At 43.0% G+C, this 23,504-nt stretch overlaps 1 protein-coding gene across 3 annotated transcripts in view; it reads right to left on the bottom strand.

The window, feature by feature from the left end:
• Positions 1-461: 461 nt before the first annotated feature.
• Positions 462-23,504, bottom strand: part of Hmgn3 (high mobility group nucleosomal binding domain 3) — a 44,157-nt gene continuing 21,114 nt past the window's right edge. Inside the window, exons 2-7 of one of the 3 annotated variants that reach the window (XM_041679913.1) lie at positions 11,960-12,010; positions 6,404-6,433; positions 2,731-2,781; positions 1,469-1,582; positions 1,249-1,348; positions 462-931 (exon numbers count right to left, since the gene is read on the bottom strand). In XM_041679913.1, the coding sequence (XP_041535847.1) occupies positions 918-931; positions 1,249-1,348; positions 1,469-1,582; positions 2,731-2,781; positions 6,404-6,433; positions 11,960-12,010 (360 nt within the window). In that variant the 3' untranslated portion in view covers positions 462-917. The remainder of the gene's footprint in view (positions 932-1,248; positions 1,349-1,468; positions 1,583-2,730; positions 2,782-6,403; positions 6,434-11,959; positions 12,011-23,504) is intronic. The other 2 variants (XM_041679914.1, XM_041679915.1) reach the window with 2 other exon arrangements.

The following is a 23,504-nucleotide window of genomic DNA, read 5'->3' as shown; positions in this document are numbered from 1 at the left end:
CCTCCCCTTTCCTCCTCCTCCTGCTTCTCTCTCTCTCTCTCTCTCTCTCTCTCTCTCTCTCCCTCTCTCTCTCTCTCTCTCCTTCTCCTGTTTCTCCCTCCCACATGCCCACCCTATTCAGCTTGTTTTTATTTATTTTTTTCTAGTTACAGTTTAGTGGAACTCTACTTGTTTTTAAGGACTTTATGAACGTCAATATTATATTAAGCTTTATATACACGACAATCATTATTGGCCATGCCTGTTACAAAGTGAGGTATATGTGATTCTTCTACCCTGGCAGTCATACATGTTTAATTAAAATAATAATGCTAAAGGCCCCCAAAATTATGAAACAGTGCCGTCTGACTTCCTTGTGATAACACCGTGGTACCAACTGTAGACATTCTTTATGTCATCTTCACTAATCAAACGAATCACGTCTTAAGTTTAGTAAAGGCACAAACAGGTAGGCATTTTGCAGACAAGAAAACCTTTTTATTTGAAACGACAAATAGTCAGCAGGTGGCCACAACTATCCATATTTCATTAAAATCACATAAAACCTAGGCACAAAAGCACCACTGATTATTGCTCTAGAAAAATTGCATGAAAAATTCAAATATGCACAGTAAAAACACCGCAGTATGCACAGGACTAAATGTTTAAAGCAAGGGTATGGAATGCTGAATCCATTTTACACGCAGCTTCGATATTAAATTGTATTTGTTTTACTTGAGGATGATGGAAATTTCCAAAAAACACCACCGTAAGAGGATAAAATGTCCATCTTTATATATTTTATGCCAACTAATAGAGTCCTAAAAAATTAGCATTTACAAAATACTCGGTAAAAATAGCTTTTAAAAGTTGTCCCAAGAGGTACATGAAGTCAACCCCAGTTTTCCACAATTCATTCTCCCTCATTATCTAGAGATTCAGTTCTCCGTGCCTGCGAATAAAAAAGAAAGAAAACAATATATAGTTACCACTAAAATAAGTACAACTGAAGGTAAATCCACCCACCAAGAAACACACTTTTGAGCATGTGGCCTCGTTTTCCTTCCAGGTCTACTTTGAAACACACTTTGACTCTGGGTGGAAAACACACAAGGCCCGAAGGGATCACGGCAAGACTCGCAGCGTTGATTCTTTCTGCCATTTAAACAACCACAGCAGCCTTACCTGTGGGCTCCAGTGGGCACAATAAGAAACAGCAAGCTACTACCTGATTCTAGTCACTGCAAACATGCAGAGTGTCTACTGTACCCTTAACTCTGACTGTTTCAATCTGCCCCTTTACTGACAGTGTGCTGGGTGGGGGACTTCTGCAGGCTGAGACATTAACAGTTGAGCGAGAGATGTGGATCTGCAATAACATTACAGGCAATAAAGAGAGACGTCATGAATGTGCTATCCAGAGCTAAAGGATCGAGCAATTTCTTTTACGACACCTAGTCGGTGAGCGGGAGGTGGTCGTGGAAAGTACCTCTTCAGCCTTAGTGTCACCATTTGAAGATGGTGCAGTACCTTCCTTTCCAGCTTCCTGCTTTTCTTCCTTCTTCCCTTTAGCACCTCTGCTAATCTTGGTTCCAGGTTCTTTCTAATGATTGAATCACAGGAGACAGAACGCGTTAGGTGCTGAGTGATGTTAAGAAGCCCTTGCTGGAACCCAGCCAGATGCAATGACAGCTTCCCGTGGGGGCCCGAATTTGCTGTGTCACCTGAACTACACTGTACCTCCATAAAACTGTAATAGGTTGCTTGCTTGCTGAGCCCACCAGCTCTTCTAGTCTGTGGGACAATGGTGACTCCTGGGCCATTTCTACCGTGAGTAGTTTTGCTGTGGAGAGGGCAGCCACAGGACCTGGTGAAAGGGGAAAGCCTGGGGGGAAAACCCACCCACCAGGGGCTGTGGCTTTTCCTGTTGTGCCCCGATGCGACAAGTCATGTGGAGCCACACAGCTTACACAACCAGAAAGGCACTGAAAATAAAGGCCCGGATGAAGAAATGTTGCTAATTTTATGACTGAGTCACAGAGCTGAGCTCCACTTTGGAAATCTGTATTCACTACCACACACAGTTTCAGAGAGTGTGGGTGCTTTGATAGGTGCGGTACAGGAGAGTCACTGTGGCCAAGTTCATTGGTATTAGTGGACTTCAAGTTTTCTCAGCTGCCAAACAGGATACTCATATCTATTTCAGTAGCGTAGACCGAGCTGAGGGTGACTGAGGAAAGCACCCAGAACAGGTCTCACACAGTGTCAGGCTAGAGCTCACTACTTGCCAGAGTAAATGATCACATTGTTATTGCTAGTCTGGGAATGGCCATCTACTAATAGTTAGTCATATGAGGCTGTGAGCCCCTCTCTGACCTCTGGTGCTGGTGGCAGCAGTGGGGTCCAGGGCCAGGTCTAACCCCACCAGACCACCGTGTGACTGAGAACATGTGCTGAGCCCACTGGCAGGCCCTTCCCCACACAAGGCTGTCCAGGGCCACTTGCTATGTGCTTCCTGCACCTCACTGACCAAATGGAAAACACATCCCTGCTAATGCACAAAACTGGCTCTTTGCATCTTTAAAGAAAGCCCGTATGGTGGGGACAACTTTCTGGTCTGCACATTTTAGCTGGAGTCATTAAACAGGATCTCTCTCTCCTCAGATGATTTTTCGGCATGGGATTATAATGAATAAATTATTCATTGTTTAGAAAGCCACGGGAGGGAAGAGGGGAATGCCTCTTACTTACCTTAGCAGCTGTTTTTCTTGGTTTAGGCTCGGGTTTTGGCGGAACAGGTTTCTGCGGAAATAATTTAAATCATACAAATACTGAAACTGACACCATTAGCATCAAAAAGAGGACAAACGGGCCAAAAAGACACTGGTTCTGACTGCAGCTCTGGGCATCTCGAACTGGCCCTTTCAGTACCAGGCGCTATGTTCATCCTGGGTTAGCAAGTGATGGGCAGATAAGAAGAAGAAGACAGCTCATTAGGTGTCGGTCCAGTAGAGCTCTCTGGGGCAGGGTTAGGCTTCTCTTTCTGATATCCCTGTACTTCCTTTTTACACAACACCACTGCAAGAGGAGAGACCTTGGCTAAACGGCTTGATGAATTCACTCTCAGCCGCCTTCCCAGCAGACCAGAAATCACAGCATATCACAAGCAAAGTTCACTGTCCATCGGTCACCAAAGCTGAGGCCTGTGAAGTCCTTCAAAGCCAGATCCAGCTCCCTCCCCTGACACAGATTTCAGGTTCTATAGCCAAGCCTCTTCCTGTTTCATCCTCTCCAATGTCAGCTTAAAGTACGGTGCTTAACACCAAGACACTGAGTCCCTTTGTCTCTGGAGCTTTGTATTAAGTATATAACTATGGTGCCCTGTCTGTCTATTAAAAGCTAAGATTTTTTTTCCTGTAGGGATTTCAGGTCAAATATTTCTCTAATAAATGTGTACATTTCTCTGAGCACTAAAAGAATGTTTTAAAAATAGAAAGCACTGTCCAGGGTGTCCCCCGTGAAGAAAGATGTTTCCCTCTAGGGTCTGTAAAAGATCTAGAGTTCATAATGAATATAGTCTTTATGTGTAAAATTTAATTGAAGGCATTTCAGTTCCAAAAGACCAGCTGTTAAAACAAAAAAAAAAATTAAAAAGGGGGGGAGGGGGAGGCTAGACATACTGACCCACTCTGGACACCAAGGCAGGAGATGGCTATCAGTTGGAGGGCTGTCTCAGCTACAAAAAGGAGGGTAAAGGAGCTGCCAAACCTGAAAACCTGGGTTCTAACCCTGGGGCACACACGGGATGGAAAGACAGAACTGATTCCTGTAAGTTATTCTCTGACTCCCCAACACACAAGTAAAGAAATGTAATAACCCTATCTTCTCAACAAAGGAGAAGAAAAAGATGACCCTTAAAAAATAATCAAATTTAAAAAAGGGTGGCGCTTAAAAAGCAAGAGAGTTTTTACCAGTGTTCTTATTCCTCTAAACCTTCAGTCTTCTTCCCAACACAGATTTCATGGCTCAGAAGTCTCGTAACTTTAAAATTTGTTATTGTGAGTTTTGATAAACTAGTGTAGACGTCTTCTTGATTGATTTTTAGCAAACTGTTTCCACTTTTATCATTTTTTGAGACAGACGTTCACCTTGGCTCAGAAGTGTTTTGATAGTCCTAAGAAACTAAGATTTTGTGTGCGTGTATGCATGTGTGCTTGTGTGTGTGTCGGGGGGAGCGGGGGGTGTCATGTCCTGATGAGGCACACAGTCCATGTCACGTGTGTTCCTCAACCACTCCCTGTAACCGCCCAGCGGGTCAGTTAGTCTAGGGTTGTAACCTGCCTGGCAGGTCAGTTATTCCAGGGTCCCGAAGAGGAGCTATCTGAAAAAGACATGGGCAAGAGAGAGGAACGAAGCCAAGCAAAATTCTCTTGTCAAAGCCTCCGTTTATTAGCGTAATGGCGGCAGCTTATATAGCCCTTGGATGAGGAATTTGGCTTGGGATGGGGGCAGAAGGCAGGGCCATGGAATCTTGCCAGGGCAGCAATGGTCATGAGTCGACACTTGGTCATGAGTTGACACACCTAGTGTTCTCTATGCTAGCAGAATCGTTCCTTTTGTGATTCCAACCACAAACAGTTCCCTAGATAGTTGGAATGTGGGGCAGGTTCCGCTAACAGATAGCTTTCAAGATAGTTGGGTGTGGGGCTCTCTGCAAACATCCCCAGGACAATGGTCCCTGCAATACTTTTGGGGGGAAATGGCTCCTGACAACTCCCCATCTTATATTTTGAGTCAGCGTCTCACACTGAGCTGGCATTCACTGATGGGCATGGCTGACTGGAAAGCTTGCTCCAGGAACCCTCGTGCCTCGGCTTTCCAGTGCTGGGATGTGCATGGATGCACTACTGCACCTTATGCAGGTGCTGGGAATCCATACCCAGTTCCCCAGGCTTGCATGGCAAACACCTTACCCGGGGAGCCATCTCCCCAGTCCTCAGAGGTTTATAGTATGGGGCACTGCTGGCTTCAGATGAGGCTGTGGTGACCCCACAGGACATGATCTTCATGCAAAGGGCTCTTACAGTGCGGGCTCCTAGTGCTCACGAAAAGGTTTCTAAATTGCGGTTTTCTTTTGACTCCCAAGGGCTATTCTCCTAATTGGCTTGAGCTTTGCAGGCGCTCTTGAGTCTTTCTGGTGACTGATGCTACTGCTCTGTGGACTCCTAGTCAACATCCACTTCCACATACACCCCAGCAGCGCCTGTGACATTCAGAGTGGGGGTGGGCCAAAATCCTCTACCAGAGTCAGGTGGGTTTGTTAGGTGGTGGAATGAGGAAGAACAGACGAGCAGACTACCAAGGAGGAGCACAAGAACCAGAGAGAAGCACCTCCTGGCTGGAGCAGAGGCTCACACATCCAGGCGGGAGCACAGGCTCACACATCCGGGCTGGGTAGGCTCACACACCTGATCTGGACCACAGGCTCACACATCTGGTCTGGCCGGAAGCTGGAGCACAGGCTCACACATCCAGACTGGAGCACAGGCTCACACATCTGGACTGGTCGGGAGCTGGAGCACAGGCTCACACATCCAGTCTGGACCACAGGCTCACACATCCAGACTGGAGCACAGGCTCACACATCTGGTCTGGCCGGGAGCTGGAGCACAGGCTCACACATCCAGACTGGAGCACAGGCTCACACATCTGGTCTGGCCGGGAGCTGGAGCACAGGCTCACACATCCAGACTGGAGCACAGGCTCACACATCCAGTCTGGAGCACAGGCTCACACATCCAGACTGGAGCACAGGCTCACACATCTGGTCTGGCCGGAAGCTGGAGCACAGGCTCACACATCTGGACTGGCCGGGAGCTGGAGCACAGGCTCACACATCATCTGGTCAGGGTAGGCTCAGTCCCACCGTACATCCTAGCTCTAGTCATCCTCTCCCTGGACATGGCTGAAGGAGACTCAAAGAGACCAAGGAAAGTGCCACTCTTTCAAAGATGTCCCAGGACTGGAATGCGGCTAACGCCTATGAATTAATTTAGGAACATTCTGATCCAGGAATAAAATGCTCAAAAGTATGGGTTGTGGGCAGAGAATCTACATTCTGGATCCATTTCAATATTAACAGGTGGAGAATTTGGGGACCAGGACTTGCCTAATGCTCTTGCTCAGGGATTTAGCAGTTTCAATGAGCACGGGCTTTATAGACTTGATAGCGGACTTGGCCACTGCTTTTCACTGACACAGATAATCAAGTAAACTGCTCGGCAACATAGGCCTGATTTGCTAGAAACAGAGACCCCCAAAGGAAAATAAACTCAAGGAAAATGCCAGCAAATCATCCTTTTGCTTGGGACAAAGGGAGTACACATTCCTAAGAAGCTACATCGAGGGGCTCAGGGGTACTTACCGCTGATAATCTGGCTGACCGTCTTGTGGGCTACAAAAGAATGGGAAAAAATTGTTTTGGCAATTATAAACATCCAGGCTGGTTTTTAAAATTCTTTCTTGATATATTTTACTTTGTGGAAATGGTGAAATGTATGCTCCCCATCATCCTCTCAGATTAGCGTAATGGAACACACCAAGACTCCTGGGTGCTCCAGAGAAAGTGCTGCTGCAAGATACCGGCTTGGCTTCCATCAACCGGTTCCTCCCAGCTAAGAGCACTGGGAGAAGGGGGAAGAGAGGAATCCTGACTCCGCTCTAACCCACAATCGCTCCCTTTGTGATAAACTGACATCAGAACACGGAGTTACCTTAAGAAATGGTCTCGTTAAAACAGAATCAAAATCTTCAAGCTAGTAAGAGAGACTTAGTAATTACATAGAAACCAACACAGGATTTGCCTATCTTTGCAACACTGAGAAAAACATTGACTGTAAATCTCACACAGGCAAGAAAGATATTTTTTTTCAAACCCAGAACAAGATCAACACAATTATCTACCCAAAACAGGTTTCACTAATCTCTTAATCCCAAAAGTTTAGGAAATTGATTAGCTAGATACTGATTGAATTCAGTTTTTCAGAAAATCTTTTGAGGATCACCCCAGTTAAAAGCCAATCATACCCTAAAGAAAACACAAAATAACACAAGCATCCAACACAAAAAAATGGACCCTCTTTACTAATCCAGGAGAACCGATTTCTCCTGGATAAAGGGATTTAGTTTCCTAAAACCAAACTTAGTTTTCTCTGCAGGCTTTACTCCATACGGTCTGTTCATTTCACTTAGGTTCCATCTCCAGGAGAAGAGCAGACACAGCCTGCCACATCCAGAACACTGGCTGAGCAGATGAACTCAAGCTTCTCCCTGACTCACACTGCTTTACAAGACTCTGACTCACACTGATAGTTTAAAAGCTTCCAAATCGTTTTTCTTAAGTGGGTCAGCAAAAACGGTCAGTGGGAACTTGTGTCATGATTGAGAAGAACTGCAGAAATTCTTGAATCCTTGCTGAAGTCAGTCTAGGTCAGTGGGTCAGGTCAGACTGGAAGAAATAGTTCTTGACATCACCGCATCTGAAAACCTCCTTGCTGAAAGTCGAAGCGGAGCTCAACTCATCTTCCTTTCATCCGCAGACAGAAATGAAGGGCCAGGGCCTCCATGAATAGTTTTAACCTTGGGGTCTTAAGGAACCATCGCAGTTGGCCTTAAGTCCGGCTAACAGGGTCTACATAGGATAGGAAGCCGGTTAAGCTGCTGACTGGGACAAAGTTACTACCCAGGTTGGCAGGAGCACCCAGCCTGAGGCACAACTGTGGTCAGTAAAGAAGGATGTGGGAGGCATTCCCCACTGGAAGCACCAAGATGCCTGCTAGGGTTCTCTCGGGAGCCTTGTGAAATCACACCCACAAGTCCCTAGGAGTCAGGATCAAATCCTGCCACCACCCTTTCTCAGAATGGTCAACCGGATTGAGGATTGCTGAAGAAAAGACAACATTCCCCCCATGGCTGTGCAAAACATGTGTATGCTTCACCACGGTTTCTGAATGTGGAAGAACAGAAATGCATCCCCCTTGCCCTCTCCCTCCCCGTTACTGGGGAGCTCAGCTCTGAAGTTTCTGTGTAGCCTCAAAACACATTCCCACCATCCAACAAGTCCAGCAGCAAAGCAACCTTCTCCATGGAGAAGACTGGCAGCTTCCTTGCTGAAGGGAAGCAAATGGACCCTTACCCAAATCCCTTCCTGCTTGGCTGTCAACCTACAAGCATCCTGTTGGCTTCACTTCACCGGTGACTTCATTCATCTCCCGTCTGTATCTCCTACCCCTAAGCACCTTCTTTTTCTATTTCAGTATTGTCGATGCCTAGCCGGGACCCTGAGTAAGTATTGAGGCAAATGGAAGAAGCAAATGCCAGAAATCCATATATAATTTACTTATGGAAAGGAGCCAAACACGTAAGCCATGATACAGAACTGTCCATTTCCCAACCAGTTGCTGTTGGCAGAATCTTATTAAAGAAAGGTAAAAATCACGTTGAAGGAGGTCCCAGTTGCGAAACCCTGCCTCTCCACACCAACATCTGCACACCCAGAATAGGCCTTCCAGGGGGATGGTCTCTTCAGAGCTTGTTCTACAGGGCGGGCCTCCAGCTGACTGATCCACAGTCTTAATTTAGGTTCAGAATAAGTGTTCCAAAAGAAAGGCTTGGGAAATTGATGCTACATCCGTCTCTATAGGCTATCTTACCCAGCCAGACTCTAAAATGTAGATGCTGTACCATAAAATTATTTTATGACTTCCTACCTAAAATTTACCAGCTTGTCTGTGCCATAAAAGAAAAGCCTTTTCTAACTTCCTTTCCAGCAATCACCATAAGGGATTTTTTTTTTCTTTCACTGCAGTGAAGGCTGAGACTAACCTTTCATTCAGTCAGCAGTACCACTTACGAATGCAAGTATAGATGCCTTCCTGGAAAGTTCCATCGGCTTCCACAGCCTTAACATCTATAAATGATTGGACTAAATTTATTGGATACAAAACAGACTAGACTGCTATTTATTCCTCTGTGAGACATTTAAAGCATTTGAAATATTCATTTAAAGCTCAGCCTTACTTGGTAGAACTGGGTAGGGGCTGTTAAGGAATTTTTCTTAATTTGTTGATTGAGAAATCATAGGAAAAGTGGTTGGCTCTCAGACAGGGAATAAAGAGGTTTAGATGCCAGATTACCATGGTTTATAGCTACTGGAGACGTCAGAGTTATCCAGTAAGCATTACTGACTGACTGCCCCCATCTGAACGACATGGGGTCTATGTCAACATTCTGGCTGCACATGCAGCATAGACATCTACTCTCACAAAGGGGAGAGGGGAGAGAGAGAGAGAGAGACAGACAGAGAGAGAGAGACAGACAGAGAGAGAGAGACAGAGAGAGAGACAGAGAGAGAGACACAGAGAGAGACAGAGACGGAGGTCCAAGAAGAATTACTGGACTTTGCTGATTATTGCTTCAAACCTAGTTTTTATAAGACGCCCCTCTGCTTCTGAGCCTCAGCATGTTCTTTTAAAGCAAAATTGAAAGTCAAGTTGCTTTTGAGACTTAAAAACAAACAAACGAGAAGTTCAGTAGCAATAGCCTTCTTTTCAAAACTGGGAGACAGAGAAAGAACGAGAGCCTCGGCTGGGCAGTGGAGAAGATGAAGACGTAGGAACTGGGTCACTCAACTGAAGCACTGTACAAAAGGCGGGGGGCAATAAGGACCGGGGACCAGGTGTTTTCCCTGACTCTGCTAATTACAAGTTGAGACATTTGGAGAAAACTCTATCATTTCTCCAAGAACTCTTCTCCTTGACATAAAATAGGGATCACTGCACCCGCCCATCGGCTATCAGAACCAGTACTCCCCTGCCAGTCGCTATTTCTTCTCCTGACTTTCTCTCTAATTTTTTGTTTTAAATAGCAAATGTCCTATTACTTTACTCTCTCTTCCGTACTAAGACAGAGGCTTTAGGAAGGCAAAGTCATGCTTGCATTTCACTGTGGGACCCACAGGGCCTGGCACAGTGCTGGGAGAATTTATAGGTGATCATACATTTTTGATAAGGAACGCTGTGAGGCAGGGGTGGTAAAGCTGAGCAGGTATATACAAGGTGCTGGGTCCCATCTCCACCATGGCAAGGAGGGAGCAAAGGGGGGTAGGGGGATGCTTCTTAGGTTATCGAAGAGCTCAGATACAAGAATGGAAATGAAAAGGTTTTGTAAACGGCAGAGAGTAATAGCCACGATACACTGTTTAGGTCATTTATTGTCCAGTGTCCTGAAGCTCAGGGCTCTGTACAATGCCTTCCAAATATCACAGCCATTGTGGGAAATCTACAAAAGAAGAGCCCCTTTGTAGCCGGCAGCTGTTCATCCTGGGTGACATACGAAGTGACATAACTGGAGAATTCAGTTTGAACTGAATTTCAATTCACTTTGGGGGGTGGTGGAGGAGATCAATCAGTGCACTTCTGGCCGTTTTTAGCACTAGTCAACACTCAAGCTAACCGATGACCTTTTACTTTCAAACGACTGTGTCGATGTCTTGAAGACACGTGATAGTTTTTTTTAAAAGCATTGTCTACAAAATACTTTTGTTAGGAATGATATAAAAGTATATAATATACTGGAAAATAACTAACCAGAAAAGCATAAAGCATGAAAAATCTTGGACTAACATACCTAAATTATATACATAAAACTCATGCTTATTATTTACATGTGTCCCAGGCAGCAGGATTTGCTTCTGGCGTAGAGGGACTGACTGGGAAGGCTTTCTGTAGTCCAGCGTCTCTTCTGAGCAATGGTTTTTAAGGCTTTCTGACTGATCAAGTTAAATGTCAACCCTCAGAGAGAAACCCAAACGCTTTGTGTGCATGGGGTACCTAGCCCCAAAAACATTGAGGTTACACTTCACCAACTGTTTTGAAATTACGTTTACCCATTTTCTAGATGTTCCTCGTGTTTTTGTCTAACGCTAGCATGTGCGTGGTGGCTTGACTGTGCTTTCTGACTTGATGATTATCTCCAGAGGCTCACTGTCGGTACAGGGCTGAGAAGGGCAGGCAGGCGGCTTTCTTTTTACATTACATCTTCACAGCTTCTGGTAAAGATTTCGTCCTTGGCAGAATGAATTTCCATGTACAAAGCTTATGTGGGGGTTTGGATATTACAACGAATTCCTCTGAATTATTAACCATAATATGAATCACCCCATCAAAGAATCTGTAACTGGATATTGTTTTTGCTCTCTTGTGACCCTACTTAGGTTATAAGTTCGAGTGTAAGAGCTGAAGTTTTCCACTCTCTGGAAAGCTCTATGCAAAAGGGAATAGCTGTCATCATAGATACTGCTTGCTTCTGACTTCTTAAGACATCCTTTTCAGTATCCTCATCAAGGGTCGGACATAAGCATGTTTTCCAAGTTCTTAACCCCTTTCCAGGTTTCTGTATTTTAATACAAAGCATCTTTGAGTCATGGACTAATTTGTTATCTGAATAACTAAAGAATTTTCCTAATTAAAACAAAAGCTTTAATATTTTGATGTATTATGAATCTTTCCATAGTTTTGTCTTTAGAGATGAATCCTCTTAGGTAAATACTCAGAATCAAAAAAGGAATTCATAATTCACTTGTTGGAGCAGAAAATTTATGAAATCAACAACCTTTCATTTTCTTGTTATAAAAAGCCGGCTCTGATTTCCTTGATGAATTTACCTATTGTCTTACTCTCTGCCCAGAAGGAATTCTCAGTACCCACTTTGACAGACAGCAGGACCAACAGGTAGAAACACAAACAACATCGGAAAATACCTCATCAACGTACTCAATGAAATACGCCCAAGCCAAGCGGAACTACATGTAATCTTTGGCTTTTAACCTCAGTGGATTTGTTTGCAATGGCATTCCTTCACATGCAGAGAACATGAAACATTTTAATAGCAAGGCTATGTCGGTATGCAAAGGTATGCTTACCTCCTGTTTAGTTAGTTTGGGTCCATCTTTGCCCTCGGTATTCTCTGGAGACTAGAAAGAAAACATTTTAGTGAACTGTATTTAAATTTGTAATCATGCAAACAATGATTAAAACATACATGGTAATATGATGATGCCTAGGACCAGGGAAAAAGACATTTATTAAATATGTATTTTAAGTGTGTGTGTGTGTGTGTGTGTGTGTACTTAGCTCTGTGTGCACATATAGAAGTCAGAGGTCGATAGTAGATGTCTTCCTCTACTGGCCGTCCACATTATATTTTGAAACAGGGTCCCTCACTGAACTCAGTTTGGCCAGGGTGGCCACCCAGCAAGCTCTGGAATTGCCTATCTCTGCCCTCAGACCTGGGAATCAGATACGTGCAGCAGTCCCTGGCTTTCATGGAGGTGCTGGTGATCCAATTTCAAGTCTTTGTATTTTCACAACAAACACTATATCCTCCTACCTAGCCACCCCACCCCTCCCCCAAACACAAACTCTGGTCCTCTGGAAGAATAAGAAGTGCTTGTAACCATTGAGCCATCTCTCTCTACCCCGTACCCTATGGGGAATGGGAAAGAATTACTATGCATCCTTCTTTGCAATGTGAATGCACCTGAAGCAATTTTCATCTGTCCTTGACGAGTGGAGGGGGGTACCTGGAATCCACCATCTTGTTTACCTCCTTGTTCAAGTTACTTTGCTGCTTTACAAAGCAGGACAGAGGATGAAAGTGCCATGAGGGGTTGGAGGGGAAATGAAGGATGGAAATTAACCGGGGAGTTGACAGAGGACACTATAAAGAGAGGGAGGAAACTAAGTCACACTAAGGATGTTTTTAAAAGCTACAGGGAAACATATTTCATGTGTACTTAAAAAACATGGATATTATAAAAGCATATGTATACAAATACACACACACTAAAGTGACATCACTTGAGGCAATAATACTTCAATCAAGAGCCACAGACAAAGCAAAAGTCCCAGTTCCAGGCATATAAAACCTCCCTTTGAGTTATTAGGAGAGTCCGAGAGACTACCTAAACAATAGAAGCTATTGCCAATGACCTTGGTTACATTCCAGAACTTGAAGGTAAGATCTTATTGCTGAAGATACAACATAGTTCAGACACAGGACTGGAAGGAATCCTTCTGGAACAGACCTGGAAAACTCCCTGAGGGATGGCTCTTACAGTGTCTGATGGTGTTAACATGCCAAGGGGGACAAACAATTATCGTCCTACCTAGCTATGACAACATGGCAATGGCCAGCATGGCAAGTTATTCGCAAAGGTGCAATAGTGGCATACGTACATATCTTGGCAGCAACCAACAGCTGCCTAAGCAGACTTAAGCCTTACTCAGCAGGAGGGAAACCATGCCATCTTCCTAGGTTAGCAAGGTTATGGACTGTGTGGGAGAACCTACTGCCACTTTTATGCATCAGTATCATTAATAACTATATTCTAAATACTTATCCTTTTAAGCAGTTAAGTGTTGGTCTCAACCTTCATCAAAGCAGTGGGTTTTGCAGCAGATGGAAGCCATCATAAAAATCCAGCACAATGACAACACTAGTCAACATGGATGGAAGAGACCATACAAGGCCCTGCACACCCCTAGATGAAACGCTACAGGCAATTAATGACTGCCAAGAGTCAGAGATTCAGCCTTCCTCAGGGCTGAACTCCTTGGAGGTTATCATATACATATGAGCAACATGAACTGAACTTAGCAGGATATATATATATATATATATATATATATATATGTGTGTGTGTGTGTGTGTATACACATATATTATATATACATATATGTTATATATATGCCATATATATAGCATAAATTTGAGAGTGAATGGGGAGACACAGAAGTTGGAGGGTGAAGGAAGGGATAGAAATTATGTAGTACAGTAGTTATATATGCAATTATCAAAGAAAATAATAATAATAAAAGAGAGGCAGGGTGCTCAACAATGCCCCAGTCACCACAGAAGCATATTCTCGGCCTGCATTTGCTTCACTTTGATATCTAGACCATGCTTTGAAATGTTTTGATAAACTTATCTATTATTTTTCCATCATCATTTCTGGTGTCTTTATTACAGTCCTACCCTGAGCATGACAGTCAGGTGCCCTGGTGCTCGCGGATTTTGATCCATTTCTTGAGGCAGCACCGCACACGCCTGTGACAGTTTGAACCTGGGCACCCACATCAGTGGCTCACAACTGCCTTTAATTCCAGTCCCAGAGGATCTAAAGCCCTTTTCTGACCTCCGTGGGCACCTAGGCTCATCTTCACAGAATCTCAGAGAGACATACACACAGGGAGACATAAATAAAAATAATATAAATCTTACAAAAAGGCTCATTAGAAAATTGAACAAATGAATATGTCAGGAGCCATTTTCCTAAAAATTATAGCAGGGACTATTGTCCTAAGGATGTTTGCGGGGAGCCCCACACCCAACTATCTTGAGAGCTATCTGTTAGTGGAACCCGCCCCACATTCCAACTATCTAAACAATCTTTTGTGGTTGGAATCACAAAAGGAACGATTCCGCTTGCATAGAGAACACTAGGTGTGTTGACTTGTGACCATTGCTGCTCCGGCAAGATCCCTTCCTGCCCTTGCCATGCTCCTGCCCTCATCCCAAGCCAAATTCCTCATTCAAGGGCTATCTAAGCCACAACCATTTCCCTAATAAAGAGAGACCTTGACAAATTGAGAACAGAATCTTGTCTGGCTCTGCTTGGTCTCCTTCCTGTCTCCCGCCCATGTCTTTTTCAGATAGCGCCTCTTTGGGACCCTGGAATAACTGGACCCGCTGGGCGGGTAACTGAGTATATTTTAAGACTACATAAAACCAGAAGGTAAGAACTATGGCATGAATGGTGGCCAAGAGGATTGGTGCACCCTTAGAAAATACACAAATAGGGTTAGTGCGATGGTTGACTATGTGAGGAACGCTTGTCATTTAAGCCTGAATCTATAGTGAAAAAAATCACCATGCACAAAACTCAAGTCCAAATGGATCAAAGACCTCAACAAAAAGCCAGTCACACTGAACCTTATAAAAGAGAAAGTGGGAAATACACTTGAACACATTGGCACAGGAGACCACCTCCTAAATATAACCCCAGTAGCACAGACACTGAGAGAAACAATTAATAAATAGGACCTCCTGAAACTGAAAAGCTTTTGTAAAGCAAAGGTTATGGTCAACAAGACAAAATGGCAGCCTACAGAATGGGAAAAGATCTTCATTAACCCCACATCAGACAGAGGGCTGATCTCCAAAATATACAAAGAACTCAAGAAATTGGTCGCCAAAAAGAACAAATAATCCAATTTAAAAAATGAAGTTCAGACCTAAACAGAGAACTCTCAACAGAGGAATCTAAAATGGCTAAAAGACACCCCCTCGGTGTGTCTTCAACATCCTTAGTCATCAGAGAAATGCAAATCAAAACAACTCTGAGATTCCATCCTACACCTGTAAGAATGGCCAAGATCAAAAACACTGATGACAACTTATGCTGAGGAGGTTGTGGGGAAAAGGGAAAACTCCTGCATTGCTGGTGGGAACGCAAACTAGTACAGCCCCTTTGGATGTTAGTGTGGTGATTTCTCAGAAAATTAGGAAACAACCTTCCTCAAGACCCAGTAATACCACTTTTGGGTATATATCCAAAGGATGCTCAATCGTGTCACAAGGACATGTGCTCAACTATGTTCATAGCAGCATTGTTTGTCATAGTCAGAACCTGGAAACAACCTAAATGCCCCTTGACTGAAGAATGAATAAGGAAAATGTGGTACATTTACACAACAGAATATTACACAGCAGAAAAAAATAATGACACCTTGAATTTTGCAGGCAAATAGACAGAGCTAAAAAACATCATTTTGAGTGAGGTAACCCAGACACAGAAAGACAATTATCACATATACTCACTCATAAGTGGTTTTTAAACATAATACAAAGAAAACCAGTGCACAAATCACAATCCCAGAGAAACTAGACAACAATGAGAACCCTAAGGGAGACATACATAGATCTAATCTACATAGGAAGTAGAAAAAGACAAGTCTCCTGAGTAAATTGGTAGTTTGGGGACCTTGGGGGAGGATTGAAGGGGAGGGGAAAGTCAGGGAGGGGAGTAGAGAAAAATGTAGAGCTCAATAAACATCAATTTAAAAAAAAAAGAAAAGGAAAAGAGAATCAATTCCTGAATGTCACCTTCTCATCTTCATGTAAGCACCATGGCAAACATATGTGCACATGTACACACGAATAATAAATAAAAGAAAAATAAAGAAAAAACCCACAAAAATAGCAAACTCACATTCATCACCGTATTTGGGTTAGCACAATAAAACAGCTGTATTCATGCCTCATCTGATAACAAAATTAAGTAGATCATAAAACTGCTGCTTAGTAGGGGTGGTAACACACCCGCCCCACACTCCAGTTATCTAGAGAACTAGGAGTGTCAACTTGTGACTTCCTGACAGAGGAATCGTGACCTGACCGATCGTAACCTCTTGGCTGACGACCTCGTGACTGGCTTGGACCACGCTACAAGATCCCTTCCTGCTCTAGTCATGTCCCCCCCCCCCCCAATTCCTCATCCTATATAAGCTGTAACCATGACTCTAATAAACGGAGACTGACAAACCGATATCTTCAAGATAGCGCCTCTTCAGGACCCTGGAATAACTGACCAGCCAGGCAGGTTACAGCCCCTAGACTGAGTGACCCGCCAAGGCGGGCTACAACCCAGTAATTCTTTGTAAAAAAAAAAAAAAAAAAGATTGTTGTATTTCTATTATACCTAATATGGCATAGCTGGAAATAATATGCAAGCTCAATAAATAGTTAGGAGCTATTTAAACTACATATAGAGAGATGATTTGGTGACTAAGAGCACTTGCTGCTATTTCAAAGGACCCAAGTTCAATTTCAAGCAACCATGTTGGGGTGACTCAGAACCACCTGTAACTCCAGTTTCAGGGAATCCAGTGCCCTCTTCTGGCCTCCACAGGTACATGCACACATGTGCATAAATACTCAAGACATACACATAAAAAATAAAACAAATCTCAAAACCAAACTATAACTATTAACATAGTGAGATCAGAATAGGCATAAAATAAGAGACTAAAGATTTACATAAACTAATGATACATTTATAAAAATTAGATAATAAAATAATGAGTAAAATGTAAAAATTGCAAATAGTCTTTGGGGAATGAAACATTTCAAGGCAAAGGTCACAGGGAATACTCTCTGTCCCCTGATCTTTGTCACATGTGGTTTATCATCTTCTAGCAGCTCCCTGCTTGCAAGGTTAGAGCTCTTTTCCCACACTTGACTAATTGTTCTCTCCTCCAAACAGAATCTCCCCTGTCCTGAAGGGAAACATAACATTCTCTTTTCTGTCTCTTTTCTGTCGTCTACCCTTGTACAGGGAAGCCAGATCCACAGCCCTTGTGTTGTATCTGTTAGCTGAGTTCTAGACACCAACATCTCAGCAAGTCCGAGAGTATGACACCTTCGACAGAAGGCATTGGTTTTCCCAACTCCCTAGGTTATACAAACTCAGTGCTTCCATCCATCCAGGTTTTCTGATGGTCAGGCCAGTCAGTGGCTGTCAATCAGGGATGCCTCTACTTGTAACTGATAAATGGCTAAGAAAGAAGTATGCTGGTACTATATAAATGTCTATAACATATAAACATATCCTGCTTAGTTTTTCAGCTTGTCGCAGAAAAAGGGAAATCTCAGTTGAGAAAATGCCCCCACTATCCTATGTACAAGCCTGTGGATTATTTTCTCAATTAATGTGATTAATGATTGATGTGGGCAGGCCCATCTCATTGCGGGCAGTGCCAACCCGAGGCCACTGGTAAGAAAATGTGCAAGAAAGCAAGCTGAGCAAGCCCTGTGGAGGAAGCCGGACAGCAGCGTTCTTCCGTGGTTTCTACCTTCAGGTTCCCACCCTGGCCCCAAGTTCCTCTCAGTGATGAGATGATGTGAGAGTTGTAAGGCGAAACACACCCTGCTCTCTCCAGCTTACTCTTGGTCATGGTGTTTATCAAAGCAGCGGAAACCCTAACCAAGGAGACACACACACCACGAAAATATTAACATTATATAAACTCAACATTCATAACACTGCCTTCAATGTTATATGCCATGCATTATCAGGCAATATTATCAAGACATCAATCTCTAAACATAGATCTAATTGTAGGAGCCAGCCATGATAAGCTAAATAGAAACAGACCACCCAAAGGAAGTTCTTAACTTCCAACCATTATCACCTGCCAGAGTAGGACTCAGCTATCGATAAGTTTAATGGAGGCCTGAGTCTCAGTAGTTTACCCTGAAGCAATACCTGGTTGCAGGAAGAACACAAGCTGAAGATTACCTGAGCACCACCCAAGAACAGACCATCAGAAGGAAATGCCTAACGTTCCAACCGTTGTAGATAAAATCACCTGCCAGCACACACTCATCAAGACACTCTTAGACAAATGTCAGCCAATCAAGGGTCTTGAACCTCAGAAACCCCTCACCCCCACCTTTACTACTATAAAAACTCAACTCTCACTGAGCTCGGGGCTCTCCATTTATTCTAATACATTGGACAAGCGGAGAGACCAAGTTTGCAAACTTGCATAAAATAAAGGCTCTTTGCTTTTACATATGGGACTCGGCCTCCTTCTTGGTTTGGGGAGACTCCACGGATCTGGGCATACCACTAATGATGTTTCTATTAGATGCAACAAAAGACACTGCGTTAAAAAGGCATGAAGAATGAACATGCTAATGCTTTCCGATGAGCAAACTGATTACAGATGCAGCAAAGTACAGCTCCAGACAAGGCTGGCTGCTCGGCAGTCTCTCCACAGGGGTTTTTATTATCAAGCTCAGACACATTTCCAGTTAGGAGCACCTGATGTTTTCTCTGGGGTCAACATGCTTCAGCAGCCTGATTACAAGCTGTGGGCTCAAAACTCTGCCTTGTATCCTGGCTCCAAGACCTGGGTCCGGCAACGTGGTCAGAGGCTCAGTCTCTACATCAATGATTTAACAATGCCATCTAATGTAAAGAAGGGTCATGCTTATTATCCCTTAGCCAGAGGTTAGAGAAAGCTGCTCGGGAATTCGACTGCTATGCAGATGTTGTACGATAGAAGGTGGAGGTGACCTTAAAGAATCTTTTGAATTATGAAATGTAAAGGTCCATCCAAGGGAGCCTTAAAGATGCGCACATTTCCTTAGATGCAGATTCTCTGCGAATGGCCATCATCTGTGGCTTGCAATGACCGGGTGTTCTGCTTTGGGAAGACCTTCATTACGGTTGTCTTACTGCACGCCTCAGCATTGTAACTGTGAAGGAACTGAAGCAGACTGCACCAGGGGATTGTGTGAAATAAGGACAAAGAAAGGAGACAGAGGGTTAGAGGCATATTCAGGTGACTTCTAGTGGGCAGAGGTGCAAGGCGAGGAGCGTTTCACGGGCTGCAAGGAATGCCAGGCAAATAGGTTCCTGCTTCACTGTCTGGTGGACACCAGGCGTATGTGAATCCGGTGAGAACCAAGAACACCCAAGAGCATGAGAACCATGGTCAAACAAAGGTCTCATGCACATCTTTAAGGCTCCTTCAACTCCCAGCAAGCAAGAACTAGCAAGGAAGGTTGGAGATATTCAGGATGGCTGGGAGGTGGGCACAACAGAGGGTCTCACAGGTCAAGGCATCAATGCAAGTTGATCTTGTGTCCAGTCAGAGGCAGAGGAATCACTCACTGAATCCCCAGTGACTAGATCAGGATGACTCAGCCAGAAGGAACGGGAAAATTATTTTGAGGGAGCACGGCTCACCTAAAGCAATCTCAAAAGAGCAGGTACTGTTGGTGGGAGATAAGCCAGATACTGTGCTGTATGACTGGAGCTGAACAACATCGCCCTCTGCAGGATGAGCAGGGTAGGAATCTGATAGGCACCGCCATGTGCCTTAGAGCTGTGCTAATCCCAGGCTTGGATTTATACATTTGTTCCATGACCCAGAAGTTCTAAGGCATCTAAAGAACAAATGTCACAGGAGACCCTCTTACAGTGGGAGGGTTGACTTCTCAACTGAAGACCGGCTTCCTCAATAGCTGATGTATTATGCCAAGATAAATTATTGTACCCTTTTGCTACTATTAGAGCTTAGGGTTACAATTTGTCAGGACAGGAATGGTATACTACATGGCTACATATCAGGGATAAAACATCTTTTTCCCTCAACACTCAGTGGTAAGGCCAACATGGGCAATCCATTTGTGTGTGTGCGCGTGCGCCTACGCATGTGCTTCGTCTCTGCAAAGGGTGTTAGCTTCTTGTGTGTTTTAGTAATTGTTTATGTAAAGATAGTGCCTCTATGATTTCGCCCTGGGATGTTTCCAAGAACCTCTATCATTTCTCAAGAAGGAAAACAAATGGGGTAGGGCTAAGGGAGGAGTGCTTGCTTGCTCGGTCAGATTTAAAGGCTTAGAAACAATAAAATAAACAATTTAGATGTAGTTAACATGTATTTAGATGTGCATACCACCCCTCCAAAAAGATAAACACTAAAAACTCTAAGAATACAGAAAGCATGAAAATAAGGAATGTAAAAATATATTTGAGAGCTACGAACCTAACTCCATGTCCATGAACAGAGTTGCATTTCAGCACCAACAATGAAGGAATAAACAAATCATCACACACATTGCTGTGTTTAATTAAAAACTAGAGCCAATCTGCATCAGGAAGGCACTAAAATACACACTAGTACACAATAAAACAATATGCAGTAGTGTAAACAAACTACGGGTAGGCATGTCATTATGCATAAATCTCACAACAGTGGTGAACCAAAAAAAGGTATCAAATGACTTGAAACAAAGTTTAAAACTACATGGAAGTACTTAGCCTGTAAGAAGAGCAAAGGAAAACCACCAACTCAAACCACATTACTTTTGGGAGAAACGTGGGAAAAACAAATTCACTGGCAAAGGCTGTGCTTCATAAGATGGATGAGAACCACAGTGGCTTACTCTTTTTACTTAAAGATGGATGCATGGATGGATGGATAGATGATAGATAGATAGATGATGTATTGTTGAGTGGAAGGATAGAAGATAGATAGACAGATATATGATAGGTGATGGATAGATGGGGTAGGCGGATGGATAAATGATAGATGACAGATAGGTAGGTAGATAGATAGATGATAGATAGATAGATGATAGATAGATGATAGATAGATGATAGATAGATAGATAGATAGATGATAGATAGATAGATAGATAAAGGATAGATAGATGGATGATGGGTAGATGGGTAGATGGATAGATGATAAATAGATAAATGATAATAGATACTGATAATGTACATATTCTATATTAAACTATGTTTGTAGAACTATAATAAGTTCTGAACCAAACAGGCAAGAAGGGAAAACAAATTTTATTTTCTTTCATTTACAAATTTTGAAAAAGAAAAGCAGCTCACAGATTCTGAAATAAAAAAAAAATCAAACCATACATAAACTCTAAGTGAAGTCAACAAGAGAAATGATTGATTGCCACGGAGCAAATATCCCAGAATGCAAAAAAGAACAATAAAGACGGACAGCAGGGGGGAGAGAAAGAAATAGACTTGAACTCTCTCTAAGACAGCTCAGAGGTAGAAAAAAGTGGTATGGAGAAGAGAGCAAAGTCGCACGGGCTGAGTACAAGGCACACTATAACAAAAGGACAGTGAAACAAGAAAATCTGGAAAAGAACTTAGTTAAAAGGCAGGCTATCTGCAAAGAGAGACTGATCACTAGCAATTATACATATCAGCCAGTACTGTTCACAGCGTCTAGGCACCGTGTCAACCTAGAATCCACCTTGCTGCCATTCCAGAACTGGTTCAGATTACAAACACAGAGTTCACCACCAACAATGCCTTTCTTTCAGCATGGCTCTGTTACTGAAGGGTCAAATTCAGAAACGGGAAAAATGAATCTACATGGAAGGCAGGCAGGTAAGAAAAAAAATTAAAAGAAGTATCCTGGTAAATGTGATTATTGTGCACAGATGATACCCACTATTTGTTTTGTTTTTAAATGTCTTACCAGAAATCTGGGACCAGTGCCAACCTATATCACGTTACAAACAGCATCTGTAATTTTAGATTTTCTGAGGGCTACATTAACAAAGCAAAAAGAAACAGGACCATGCGTGATGCCTTAGTCGACTGGATGTATAACATTGTGCTATTTTACTTTGTAGCCCGTATACAAATTATTAATGTGGTATTGCACATTTTTGTATTAAATCCTTTATATTTTACACTTAACAAACCAGCTCTACCAAACACCAAACTTTCATTGCAAATACCTGATGTGCATTTAGAATTAAAAAAAAATCATACTTTACCTGGATTATTCCAAAAAAAAAACCACTTAAAATTTCCCAATACTAGGATTTTTTTTCAGTTTGTAAGTATACATTGATTAAATATAACCTAAATGGGAAATTCAGGTTCTTTTCTTTTTTACACGTTCAATAATCTCCTTCAGCCTGTAACCACCAAACAAGGCGGGGGGAGGGGGGAGTGGGGAGGAGTTGGGGGTGTCTCTAGGCAGTAACAACCTCAGGAGATGAGAAAGGGGGTGAAGGATAAGAATTCAATCAACTGGGGGGCTGGCATTGATTTGGAAGGTAACAGACACAAAAATATGTCTGACTCTCTTATAATAAGATGTAATGATTGTTATTAAAAAGTCTCAGCTATGAACACCCGAATCAGAAAGGTAAATGAGGCAATTCTGGCTGGTAAGGCAGAAGAGAAGAGAAAAACCTCAAAATCACACGATGAACAGAAAACATACGCTATGTCATTAGGAAAAGCTCAGTTTATCACTAACTCTGATGAGGTTAAACAGAGGACACCCACTTAATTGTAAATTTCACACCATGTACAGGTTAATACTGGGAATGTAGATATGAATGAACTGTAAAAGCATAACACATGTACAGGAAGAATGTATCCAAACCATGGTAGTGGTCACCTCCAGGGAGGGTCACAGAAAATTTCTCCATATGGGCTTACTTTTCAAGGGGGAGGACCTGAAGCAAAGAGACAGAATATTCTAATTTGTGAAATCTGGGCAGTGGATAAATAGGTATGTTCTATTGTTTCCTGGATTCCTGTTTTAAAATGTTTCTAAATAAAAAAATGCTACTCATATTGGGAAGAAAAATTAAAACCATTTTGTTGTATTAGGTCCCATTTAATAACGCCATGCCTCTTCCCTGACACAAATCCCTGGTGACAGCTAGCATTTTTGTTTTTTTAATACATGCTATCAGTCTGGTTCATACATTGTCCGCTTTCCTGTTCAACATATATCATTTCTTCACTTGTCGTAAAGGAAGGAACTGGATTAGGAATTCCTCTCCAGCTGGGGTATGAGGAGCTGGCAGAGGGAGCATGGCTACCATTAGCCACTGAC

The sequence above is a fragment of the Microtus oregoni genome, unplaced genomic scaffold (assembly GCF_018167655.1).
Source record: "Microtus oregoni isolate MIOR12 unplaced genomic scaffold, Mior012 000032F_ref0000030, whole genome shotgun sequence".
In the NCBI taxonomy this organism is placed as follows: domain Eukaryota; kingdom Metazoa; phylum Chordata; class Mammalia; order Rodentia; family Cricetidae; genus Microtus; species Microtus oregoni.
Note: the sequence above shows the minus strand (reverse complement) of the source record. Positions and strands in the feature narration are given on the sequence as shown.